This window comes from Coregonus clupeaformis, unplaced genomic scaffold, assembly GCF_020615455.1.
Source record: "Coregonus clupeaformis isolate EN_2021a unplaced genomic scaffold, ASM2061545v1 scaf0529, whole genome shotgun sequence".
NCBI lineage: Eukaryota > Metazoa > Chordata > Actinopteri > Salmoniformes > Salmonidae > Coregonus > Coregonus clupeaformis.
In genome coordinates this window covers 220,097-233,291 of record NW_025533984.1, presented here as the reverse complement: position 1 = coordinate 233,291, position 13,195 = coordinate 220,097, and the positions used below count along the sequence as shown (strand labels likewise).

At 40.9% G+C, this 13,195-nt stretch overlaps 1 protein-coding gene across 3 annotated transcripts in view; it reads left to right on the top strand.

Annotated features, from left to right (window-relative positions):
* LOC121583020 (thrombospondin type-1 domain-containing protein 4-like) overlaps positions 1-13,195 on the top strand; it is a 47,528-nt gene that overhangs the window by 25,982 nt on the left and 8,351 nt on the right. For all 3 annotated transcript variants that reach the window (XM_045215832.1, XM_045215831.1, XM_045215833.1), the window contains one exon: positions 6,494-6,701. In XM_045215832.1, the coding sequence (XP_045071767.1) occupies positions 6,494-6,701 (208 nt within the window). The remainder of the gene's footprint in view (positions 1-6,493; positions 6,702-13,195) is intronic.

The window sequence follows — 13,195 nt, the reverse complement described above, 5'->3', positions numbered from 1 at the left end:
AATAGGAATCAGTGGTAAAACACAGACAGACACTATTATATGGGACATGTGACTCTGTATTTTCTAAAGCTATACAGGATGCCAGTATGGTCCTATTCTTAAAGCTGGCCAGTGTTTCAACTCAGCAGGTCCAATATTCAGTGTTCACAGGGTTTGCATTAGTCCTAACAATTTAAAAGGTGATGGAATTGAGCATTTTGTTATTTTGTTATCACATTTACTTTATACCTGTATTGTGAATACCATTCAACAACATCAGCAGCATTGGAACACCTTTGGTCAGAAGTTGAGCTCATTAGACAGTAAGTAGAGTGAGCCTCTGTTCTGAATCCCTGCCTGCCTGCCTGTCTGCCTGCCTGCCTGCCTGCCTGCCTGCCTGACTGCCTGACTGTCTGCCTGCCTGCTGTGGTAGAGAGCACCACCACCTCATTGTGCTGTAGTGTTTAAACAGACAGGAAGGAAAGCGTACATGGACGGAGATTATATTAAATGAATGGAATGACTGACACATAGCTGAGGTTTGCTGCCCTCTCTAAAGCCAAGCCACACCGCTTCCTGACATCCTGACACCAACTCCCAGGGCTGCCTGCCTGGGAGACTCAGCGGTAGCTGGCTGGCGTACTGTACATACACCGACCCCATATGATACGACTATGGCATGTCTAACTTCAAGTCTACACCAAGCCCATATAAGACTGTACCACTATAGCATGTCTAGCTTGGGAGACTGACAGGATGTCAGGGTGAGAGCACTTCTAGCCATTCACATCCCAGTCAAGGAAGGTTAGAGGAAGCTCTCTTTACTTTCCTTGACCACAGTGCCTCTGTGATTTCAAACCAGGCAGACAGTGAAGGCATCCTCAGTGAGTGGGTAGGTAGATAGAATACCATAATGAGTCTGGGAGATTATGTTATTTTGGCATTTCTATAGATCTACTGTAGACCTTCATCATTCCAACCAAGTCAGTAGTAGTTAACTATGTTTATTGAATGTAAGTATTATTTTGTGCAGTGGGGAGTTAAACTGAAAGAGTTGAAGTTGGCCCAACTGATTATGTAGACATATCTTGCATTCTGTTTGATTTAAAATGTTTAGAACCCACTTATTTCTCATTGTCAACACTTCTGATGTATGACCCAGGTTACTATTCATTACTACCATTTCCTCTGGAGCCATGAGTCACATTTTTGATCAAACAGAAAATGATCCCCACTTATCTTTTTTTCATGTTGAGGTTGTGGTCAGTCAGTGAGTTTTCTATAGATCTCAGCATAATGTAATTTCCATTCGGTGGCCATCTTGCTGTAAGGTCACCTCCACTATGAATTATTATCTGGTATGACATTGCCCCAGAAATCTCAGCTTGGAAGCCCAGTAATGTAAATATTACATTTCCAGATGAGCTGGCGTATCATTGCAAGCCAAGTCTTGATAACAGCAATGGCAACGCTCCAGCAGAATTCTCTGCTGGATGTACAGCAAGTGAAGAGTTGAAAATGTACCCATAATGTTCACAAAACAACCTCTGTTACTCTTTGGTCGTAAATTTGGTCGGCAGGTTGTGTGTGTTTCTTTCATGTCAAAGTGGAGTGTTATCGTTTGAAAATAAATGGAGAATGCCTTTAATCTGAAGATATTCTCATAAGAATTTAAGTTGATCAAATGTAATTGGTGAAGCTAGTCCAAACCATTTAGCTGACACTTAATTCTAGGGCCTGTTATTGTTATAAATACGTATTGCATTAATGCAGCATTCATTTAGTTTGTTTTTATTTGATAAACATGCTGAGACAACATGTTAGGAGTTAAAATATTAATGTAATGTTAAATAATATGCACGATTTTAACCTTGGAACATTAAACAAAAATGTGTTTTAGTATCAGTGACCAGATACAGCTGGATGCATGTCTAAGTTTGTGTACCCTGTAATAGTGTTAAGGGACCATGTGCGTTAATATAGTCAATGTCAATCCTTATCCTTATAGGATCATGTATTCAGTGAGCAGTCTTGGTGCTCTCTCAGGGACTCATTGAGGTATCTACCTTCCTGACTCTTCTGACGTTAAGCTTTAGTCAGTAATCACTGGTGGTTTCCAGGCTGGTGGGTCTGGCATGGCACCCAGAGTAACATATCGTGGGAACCCCTAGTCTAAGCTCTGACCAGACCCAAGTACGTTCTGACCTCAAGCCATGGACAAGGTAGAGATCAGAGATCAGAAGAGTTATGGTCTAGGATAGAGCTGTATCAGGGTCAGTTACAGCAATGACTGAATAAAAGTGTCTGCATTGGAGTCCCTGATATGCAGAGTATGTGGTTGATAATGGATCATTTGTGTAGATGGGGCTCCTGAAACAGCTGCATGAATCTGGATGTATTTGTGTTCCATAGTGCTGCCTGATAGGCCTATACTGATAGGCCATCTGCACATGTTGATGTCAATCACTCGTTAGCTTCAATCTCGTTGTCATTAGTGGATTTCTCTGTCTAAACATCCACTCACAAACACTCTCCATTTAAACCCAGGGTCCCAGTACCCGCCTGTGAGAAACCCTAGCAGGCAGTCCGCTACTGACTTTTTCCACCATATTTACTTAATTTACAGAAGATGGGGGAGATGAAGGCCTCGATTCAATCAGAACGAGCGTTAACCCGCATTGGCAGACATACGCATAGCAGATGTTTTGCCGATGTTGGAGGTGCAACTGTGGTGTGAGCTGACAAATAAGTGAGTTGCTGCTTTTGTGTCACAAACCACTCCCTTCCTTATAATCCCCATCGTGTTAGGAGTTCAAAATGGTGATAGAAAGTGTAGGCTTCTAATGCATGTTTTCAATTTCATTTGGATGGGGGGGATTTATAGTCTATCAGCCTAATCGAGGTGTAGACAATAAAACATCACGCATTTCAGTGTTTGAACTTGTAACGCGGCTGCATGAACTTCTAATGCGGCTGCATGGGATTTGTCGAATTACAAAATCGGGTGATTTCGTTGCATCCAATAGCGGTGTCCATGATAAGCTAACGCAAGGAGCCGCTTGTGGATTTGACAGTGCTAACGCAGTTCTACCTTTGACACCGCCAAAACAATCGCTATGCGGGTGTTGGCTAGCGCAGATCTAATAGAATCTAGCCCAAAGTCTTTACAGTTAAAGAAAGATGGGGGCTGGTCGAGTTAAGGACTGTAAGATGTTTCCAACATTCCTGTTAACTCCAGCATGAAGTCACTGTGACCTCTCCTTTCTATATTCATATTTGTATTCCTTGTTGGGAACCTCAAATCAAGACCCCCCACACAGTTAAAAGCAACATTATTGCAAGGCAAGTGTAACCTACGCCAAGCCTGTGGGAAAAGGATTAAGTGACATGGAGTGTCTTTGCAACAGTTTCTTGACAGTGTGTGAATGTTTGCAATGAAATAAATGCCAGTTTTTCCTTCCTTCTTTACCCACTCAATTAAAGTGCATTAGGCAGTTATTTTAAAGCTCCCAAACCTTGATTTCTGAGAAGAGGCGCCTGCACAGCTGAGGACAGGCTTGGGATTAGGATAGCTTTAGCATCATAGTGAGACTGTAGTTTAAGGGTCTCTAATAACCTTATTAATGCAAACTCAAACATTTGTTATAAAGTGGTTACTGGTATGATGAAAAGAGACCAATAGTCTGCTGGTTCAGTAGAATTTCATAAATTCATTCCATTGAACTAAACAAGGGATTATCATCCCTATCATGACAAGCCAATTCCTAAAAGCATAAGACCTTACATCTATTGTATCTGGAAAAGTGCTGTTGGGGTTTATTGGAAGACTGTTGTTTTCAACCGACGTTCCTCACTTTGACTGGTAGTTGACTACCATCCTGACACGTCTAACCATTTCCAGATGAGGTGGATTTTAGTGACATTTAAAGGCCCATTATAGTTCTACTGAAAGGGGATGTCGTCCAGTGCCAAGCAGAATTATAAACCACCCACAGAGAGCAGATTAGAAAAAAGCAATGATGTGGTCTCTGAATAAATTGAGCACTTAAATGCTGTGGATCCCCTTGAAAGGGAAAAACTAGGATCCCTCCAAACTTGGATCCTCATTTATTGTGCACTTTGAGATTTGGGCACAGTCCCACACGCTTTACCCCATGGGGACGTTCATGTGTCCAGACAAGTTCATTGAGACACCTCATTTTGATGAATTCGAGATGCAGGTCCATTTATATTTGATATATCAAGGACAGCCTGAGTGACTGTTTTCAGGTTTGGGAGACAGATGACTGCTAGCTTCACTGTTTTGCATGGCCTATCATCTGTTTCAAAAGTCTGTTTTGACAGTTTATGATTTGAAAGACATACTGGACTGTACATTAACAGTGAAAATATTTGATATGAAATAATCCCCACACACATTCCCTCAATGCTTCCTGTATAGGTCCCATGCCCTAAGCCATTTTACTATATTAAAAGGCTTGGAAAACCTTATTGCACAATTTTTGTAAAAACACTACTGACGCCTCTTAATCACATGATATTTCATACATTGACTGATTACTCAGATTACTGGTAATAAATTATGTGACTCTCCATTCACACGTTAACACATAGTGATTCAGAGCTTTTCCCACGCAAATGGCCACAGATAACCATTAATCGCCGATGCTTGTCAGGCTGTAGTTTATGAGGGGAAGGAAGGAACAGTTCTCTTTCTCCTGGGATTAAGGCTAAACATTGAAATGATATCTGTGATAATGTTGTTGCTTGAAGTCAGGGTGTTTTATGGTGAAAATTGAGAAGACAGATACCACTCACTTGGTATCCCAGTTTTTGTGATAGCCTTGCATACTGTACATGTGATGTATGAAAATATAATAATGTGTAAACTCATATGGAACAATCTATTTTTCATCATCTACCAATCTTACATTTGAATGCCTATAGGCTACAGTATGTACTGTAGATCCGTTTTTATCCAGTCAGCCTTGTGCTTAGAATAATTCCACATTGGCCAATATAACATTTGCCCTGTTTTGTAATTTCTCAGGGCTCTTAGTTTGCTATTCCCTCTCTCATCACTTATTTCCTGTGTAGAAGGAGGTAGTGTGTATTTGTTTTGGCCTGGGTGGAGTGTTGGCCCGATGCAGACCTCGCTGCTATGGGTGGGCGAGAGCCAGGCTTCTGTCTCCTGAGTCTACCCCAATCTCCTCAGTCCACCCCTAGCCCTGGCCTGGCCACCATCTCCCTCTTCCAGCCCCCTGTCCCAGCCTGCATCCAGCCTGCAGCTGACTGTCTTACTGCAGCTCCAGGAAGTCCGCTGAGAGAGCCTGAATCTACAGCAAAAACCTTTTTAATTACGACTGTAGTCTGCTCTTCATATGCATTTGTTTGTGTGATTATTCTATGTAAGCCTAGTTATTCCCCGTGCTTAAGGACCACACATAAAATGTTGTGTAAAATTTTTTAGGAATATTGGGACATAATATATACAGTTGGTCTGAGAAAATATGCCTGTTTAGCAAGGCAAGATTCCCATTAGTCCTGGCTTGGGATTGGGAGGAAATTGTTTGTGACGGGGTAATGTCTAGGAACGGGGGGGATTATTCACTGGACTACTGACCGTAACGTTCCCTGAGAGATACTGACTGACTAGAGACTAACGTTGGCAGCCGTCCAATCACAGAGGAGCTTTGCGTCATTAAAACAAAACTGATTTTTTATCCCCTGCTGAACCCTCCCTCGGTCGTCCCTTCGGTCGTCCCTTCGGTTCGAGGTTCGAGTGGTGACGGGCTAAGGGCGTATCCTGATCCTGGCATGCCAGTGTCTACTCTCCACTTCCTAGGGGTCTGGAATTATAGAAGTATGGTGGCCTGCTGGGATCAGTCCCAACCAGGCCCCTGCCTGCAGCACCTGTTCACACAGCAAACTACTTTTACGGCTGGATTGGCTGGATTTATCGACTGCTGATTTGAGTGTTCTATACTTACCGTATCCAGGCTACCTGTAATTTATGAGTGCCAACGTGACAGAGAAAGCTAACACCCCTGAGGATTTGCTCTGAAACTTTGGGAGCCGTTACTACTCTAGCATCGTGCCAAGAATATGCCTGTTGTTGGAATGAAGCCGGGCTCAGACTAATTGGTTGTTGTGTTATGGTAGTTAATTATGTGCAGCAGGTCAGGGAGTTAGAGAGGTGAAATAACATGGGTTTGTTTATGAATATGCTGGGATAAGCTTCGGTTTATTATCTCTCATTCTCCCCTCTTTACTTGATTAATGAGGTTGTTCATGTTATTTACTTTTCCATGCAATTCAGTGGTAAAACAGTTGCTTGTTAAAACAGATGTCTCAGTAGCTCAACAATTGAAAATTGCTTCACCTCAAAAATCCTACAGTCCCTCTGCTTACAACAAAAACACACTGTACTGTTTGTAATGTACCGGTATTGATTAGTGAGATGCTATACATGTCCTCTGTCCCCTCATTTGACCTCCTTCTCCCTCTCTGACAGAGTCTGGGCTGCGATGAGTACCTGGGCTCAGGCAAGGTGATGGACAAGTGTGGGGTGTGTGGCGGGGACAACATGGCCTGTAAGCTGGTGTCAGGGCTCTTCCAGCAGCACAACCTGAACAAGGTGGGCTACCACAAGATAGTGGAGATCCCAGAGGGAGCCACCAAGATCAACGTCACCGAGACGGTGAAGAGCAGGAATTACCTGGGTGAGTAGGACTGTGACTGACCAGGGTTTTAACCCGGGTCTCCTGTGTGCCACAAGACTGTGTTAGCCCACTGAGCTAAAGCCTAGACATTACCCACTGGGCACGGACGTCAATTCAACGTAATTTCATTGAAATGACGAGGGAACAATGTTGATTCAACCAGTGTGTGCCCAGTGGGTAGCTTGGGAGGCCAACGCAAGTCTTCAGGTCTGAGGCAAGGTTACTCAACACACCTCTGTTTCGCTACAGAGTTACCAGCTCTTTATCCACTGCCTCTTAAGCCTCCATACATCTCTGCCTGAATCAGGCCCATGAGCTATGACACATGCAATAACAATTTTAGGTTTTCCCTTCGACCACATGTTAGATTATGATTCACATTACATTAACGGTACTAATAAAAAGTCAACATTTAAAGATAAGCTTCAAGTTATAAAACATCTGACAGCAGTAGCTATTTTAGGTCATGTCTTGCTACATCCGTGCTGTGAGCCTGGTATCAGGCAGCAGGGAACAGCTGCTTGTTAAATTGATTTGATTCATTTAATTAAAAGGCAAATCAAATACAGAGCAGGAGGGCTTTTTCCGGAATTTAGGATTTTCCAAATGTGGGCATTTCTATGTTGTCAGTAGTAAGTAACCACACAGTGCACTTCTGGTTACAATCTTTTATTTAAAAAAAGCCCTTAGCCAAAATTCATTGAATAAATAGGTTATTGTCTTTATAGATGCATAACAGTGTGACACAGAAGTGGGTCTATTTTCAGGAATGACTACTGGAATGTCAGTGTTTTATTGTTGGAGACATTGGTTTAATGAGAGCCATGCCATAGCATAGCAGTGGGTCTGGCAGAGCAGAGAGAGAGAGAGAGAGGGAGTGCCTGGCCCCCACTTCCCCTGGCCTGGCTGCTCCCCTCAGGGGATAGTACATAAACAAGCTTTCATTAGAGGACCTTTTCCTCCAGCCTTCCCATCCTTTTTAATTAAGGTGAGGAATTTCACTGCTGCCTAGAAAACCAACACTACTGACTGAGCCCAGCGATGGAACCTGCTCTGAAACTACCTTTCAAAGTCAAAACTACTAACTGGGGGTTCCAAGTTATGCCCTGCTTTTTTAATGAGTCCCTACTCAACCCTTACACAATACTTACTCAGTGAGTAAGCACCTTAGCAGGAAATGTAGAGTATGCATGGATAATGGCTCCTTTCAGTGACTGCTGTTCCTGCGTCTGTTGGCGTTGTTGTTGGAAGAGTTCATATGTCATCGGGTAAGAGCTTGCTGTGAATGCAACATCCTGGGGATAAATGCAAACATTCTGGAGGAGAGATGGAAACAGGAGACAACCGAGGATTCTTCCATTGAACTACTTATCATTACCATTATCCCCTGATGTTTGCCCCATTCTCCTCAATAGACTTCTGTTCTAGTTTATTTCTGCATGGCTAATTTACATTTTTACATTTTAGTCATTTAGCAGACGCTCTTATCCAGAACGACTTACAGTTAGTGAGTGCACACATTTAAAAAAAAAAAAATTATACTGGCCCCCCGTGGGAATCGAACCCACAACCCTGGCGTTGCAAGCGCCATGCTATACCAACTGAGCTACACGGGGCCTGTGTGCTTTTAGTTGTCCAAACACTCTTATATTCAGTAGTCTTAATGTTACTTGTCTAATGATTTTCGGATGGCCTGTTGCCCTAACCATGGAATTCTCCTATGCGGCTGTAGAGTTCAGAGATTCAGCTACACAATTAACATAAAGCTTTGCCAGCTCTTTACTAACAGGTTTGCTCATTTACAAAAGACACGGCTTTGAAGATACATGTGACAAAATGTATTCAGTTAGCGGTAATTACACCGCTCACTTTTAACTGATTTGCTCATTACATTAAAACTGCTTCACATTAAACAACAGTTATGGCAGAGTGATTGTCAGCATTATTTCCTGTCTGTCTAAGCACAGTAGAGCTGATTGTGACAGGAAGGGTTGCTGTCTGTCTCATGGACATATAACTAATAGAATGGACATTCCCATTCAAGTTGTTGTTCTATGATGGGGGGACTGGCGGCCATATTGAGTGCCCCCATACTTCCTGTAAAGCAGGAAGTTCAGCATTTAAAGGAAAATAGCTCACTCCTTTCAAAAATACAGAAATCAAATCAAATTGTATTTGTCACATGCGCCGAATACAACAGGTGTAGACCATACAGTGAAATGCTTACTTACAAGCCCATAACCAACAATGCAGTTTAACCCTCGTGTTGTCCTCCCAAATGCCTTACGCCTTTTTGTCCTCTGGGGTCAAAAATGACCCCGCCTGGTTTGACTGTTTATAAAGCATACAGTATACATTTTCAATCAATTCTGTGTTACATCTTTATTCTTACTTCTGTTCAACCCATTACTATAATTTTTTTCATTTGTTTTGGAATTTAGAGCCAATAGACCTTGTTTACATAAAAGTATACCCTGTTTTTAAGTAAAAATACAATGAAACTATGAATTATTTTGACCTATTATTATTTTGACTATTTCACTTATCGCTGAGTGGTATTTGTAAAAGTTTAGTGAGGATGCTGTTTTTGAATCATTTAATTTTTATTAATGACAGCCCATAATCACACCTTTTGTCCTCTGGGGTCAAAAATGACCCCGCCTGGTTTGACTGTTTATAAAGCATACAGTATACATTTTCAATCAATTCTGTGTTACATCTTTATTCTTACTTCTGTTCAACCCATTACTAGAATTTTTTCATTTGTTTTGGAATTTAGAGCCAATAGACCTTGTTTACATAAAAGTATACCCTGTTTTTAAGTAAAAATACAATGAAACTATGAATTATTTTGACCTATTATTATTTTGACTATTTCACTTATCACTGAGTGGTATTTGTAAAAGTTTAGTGAGGATGCTGTTTTTGAATCATTTAATTTTTATTAATGACAGCCCATAATCACACCTTTTGTCCTCTGGGGTCAAAAATGACCCCGCCTGGTTTGACTGTTTATAAAGCATACAGTATACATTTTCAATCAATTCTGTGTTACATCTTTATTCTTACTTCTGTTCAACCCATTACTAGAATTTTTTTCATTTGTTTTGGAATTTAGAGCCAATAGACCTTGTTTACATAAAAGTATACCCTGTTTTTAAGTAAAAATACAATGAAACTATGAATTATTTTGACCTATTATTATTTTGACTATTTCACTTATCACTGAGTGGTATTTGTAAAAGTTTAGTGAGGATGCTGTTTTTGAATCATTTAATTTTTATTAATGACAGCCCATAATCACACCTTTTGTCCTCTGGGGTCAAAAATGACCCCGCCTGGTTTGACTGTTTATAAAGCATACAGTATACATTTTCAATCAATTCTGTGTTACATCTTTATTCTTACTTCTGTTCAACCCATTACTAGAATTTTTTTCATTTGTTTTGGAATTTAGAGCCAATAGACCTTGTTTACATAAAAGTATACCCTGTTTTTAAGTAAAAATACAATGAAACTATGAATTATTTTGACCTATTATTATTTTGACTATTTGACTTATCACTGAGTGGTATTTGTAAAAGTTTAGTGAGGATGCTGTTTTTGAATCATTTTATTTTTATTAATGACAGCCCATAATCACACCTTTTGTCCTGCCTGGTTTGACTGTTTATAAAGCATACAGTATACATTTTCAATCAATTCTGTGTTACATATTTAGTCTGAAAATAACGGTAGTTGTTTAATACTATGCTCTTTATGATTCAAACAAATTTGAAGTAATTTGATTGAATTATGGGTGTTTTACTAAATGTAATAACTTCTGTTGTCCTCTGGGATCAAAAAGACCCCGCAGCACAAAGTTTACATACTGCTTGGCAAAACATCTTTGATCATGTTTCTTTGATGTGTGGGGTCAAAACATCTTTGATCATGTTTCTTTGATGTGTGGGGTCAAGCAATGGTTATGACAACAACAACAACAAAAAAAGTATTTTCTCACAGGTGTTTGGGCATTTCACATTTTAGTCTGAGAGAGACAGGCAGCACAATGAGGAGGCAGAAGTTTTATAATGCACAGGAGGCTTGCAAGATAATTTTTGAAATAAAAGAAAATAATGACCAGGAGGACAATGCTGCACATAATGAGGATGAATCAACTGATGAAGAGGGTTCAGGGTCAGCTGGGTCCTCTTCCTCAGATTCTACCTCATCTGTTGATTCTTCGTCTTCATCATAATAGATGATGTCCTCCACTTCTGACACTTCTTCCATTTCAACTTCAGATTCTACCTCATCTGTTGATTCTTCATCATAATAGGTGCAGTGCTCCACTTCTGACACTTCTTCCATACCAGCTTCAGATTCTACGTCATCATCACGTTCATCCATTTCCTTATATTCATAATCATCTTCCATTTCTGCAGCAGGAGATGTGGGGGAATCTTCGGAGGAAGAAGTAGCATGCTGTCTGTATGTTGGATCTATCACCTCATCATTATGTTCCTCCTCTTCTGACCCTGAACCCTCTTCATCAGTTGATTCATCCTCATTATGTGCAGCATTGTCCTCCTGGTCATTATTTTCTTTTATTTCAAAAATTATCTTGCAAGCCTCCTGTGCATTATAAAACTTCTGCCTCCTCATTGTGCTGCCTGTCTCTCTCAGACTAAAATGTGAAATGCCCAAACACCTGTGAGAAAATACTTTTTTTGTTGTTGTTGTTGTCATAACCATTGCTTGACCCCACACATCAAAGAAACATGATCAAAGATGTTTTGCCAAGCAGTATGTAAACTTTGTGCTGCGGGGTCTTTTTTGACCCCAGAGGACAACAGAAGTTATTACATTTAGTAAAACACCCATAATTCAATCAAATTACTTCAAATTTGTTTGAATCATAAAGAGCATAGTATTAAACAACTACCGTTATTTTCAGACCAATTGATGAATAAAAAACATATTTTGTCGGCAAAAGATTTAATTTGGGGTCAGAATGACCCCAGGACAACAGGAGGGTTAAAGAAAGAATACCAAAAAAATAAAATAAAGAGCAGCAGTAAAATAACAATAGTAAAATAACAATAGCGAGGCTATATACAGGGGGTACCGGCACAGTGTCAATGCGGGGGCACCGGTTAGTCGAGGTAATTGAGGAAATATGTACATGTAGGTAGAGTTATTAAAGTGACTATGCATAGATAATAAACAGAGAGTAGAAACAGCGTAAAAGAGGGGGGGCGGGGGCAATGCAAATAGTCTGGGTATGATGCATTTTGAATCATATGACGCTGCGTTTTGCATCATCTGATGCAAAATGTATCATATGGGGATCATTTCTGTATTTTGAAAGTTACATACAGTGGGGAAAAAAAGTATTTAGTCAGCCACCAATTGTGCAAGTTCTCCCACTTAAAAAGATGAGAGAGGCCTGTAATTTTCATCATAGGTACACGTCAACTATGACAGACAAAATGAGAAAAAAAAATCCAGAAAATCACATTGTAGGATTTTTAATGAATTTATTGGCATATGATGGTGGAAAAAAAGTATTTGGTCAATAACAAAAGTTTCTCAATACTTTGTTATATACCCTTTGTTGGCAATGACACAGGTCAAACGTTTTCTGTAAGTCTTCACAAGGTTTTCACACACTGTTGCTGGTATTTTGGCCCATTCCTCCATGCAGATCTCCTCTAGAGCAGTGATGTTTTGGGGCTGTCGCTGGGCAACACAGACTTTCAACTCCCTCCAAAGATTTTCTATGGGGTTGAGATCTGGAGACTGGCTAGGCCACTCCAGGACCTTGAAATGCTTCTTACGAAGCCACTCCTTCGTTGCCCGGGCGGTGTGTTTGGGATCATTGTCATGCTGAAAGACCCAGCCACGTTTCATCTTCAATGCCCTTGCTGATGGAAGGAGGGTTTCACTCAAAATCTCACGATACATGGCCCCATTCATTCTTTCCTTTACACGGATCAGTCGTCCTGGTCCCTTTACAGAAAAACAGCCCCAAAGCATGATGTTTCCAACCCCATGCTTCACAGTAGGTATGGTGTTCTTTGGATGCAACTCAGCATTCTTTGTCCTCCAAACATGACGAGTTGAGTTTTTACCAAAAAGTTATATTTTGGTTTCATCTGACCATATGACATTCTCCCAATCCTCTTCTGGATCATCCAAATGCACTTCAGACGGGCCTGGACATGTACTGGCTTAAGCAGGGGGACACGTCTCGCACTGCAGGATTTGAGTCCCTGGCGGCGTAGTGTGTTACTGATGGTTGGCTTTGTTACTTTGGTCCCAGCTCTCTGCAGGTCATTCACTAGGTCCCCCCGTGTGGTTCTGGGATTTTTGCTCACCGTTCTTGTGATCATTTTGACCCCACGGGGTGAGATCTTGCGTGGAGCCCCAGATCGAGGGAGATTATCAGTGGTCTTGTATGTCTTCCATTTCCTAATAATTGCTCCCACAGTTGATTTCTTCAAACCAAG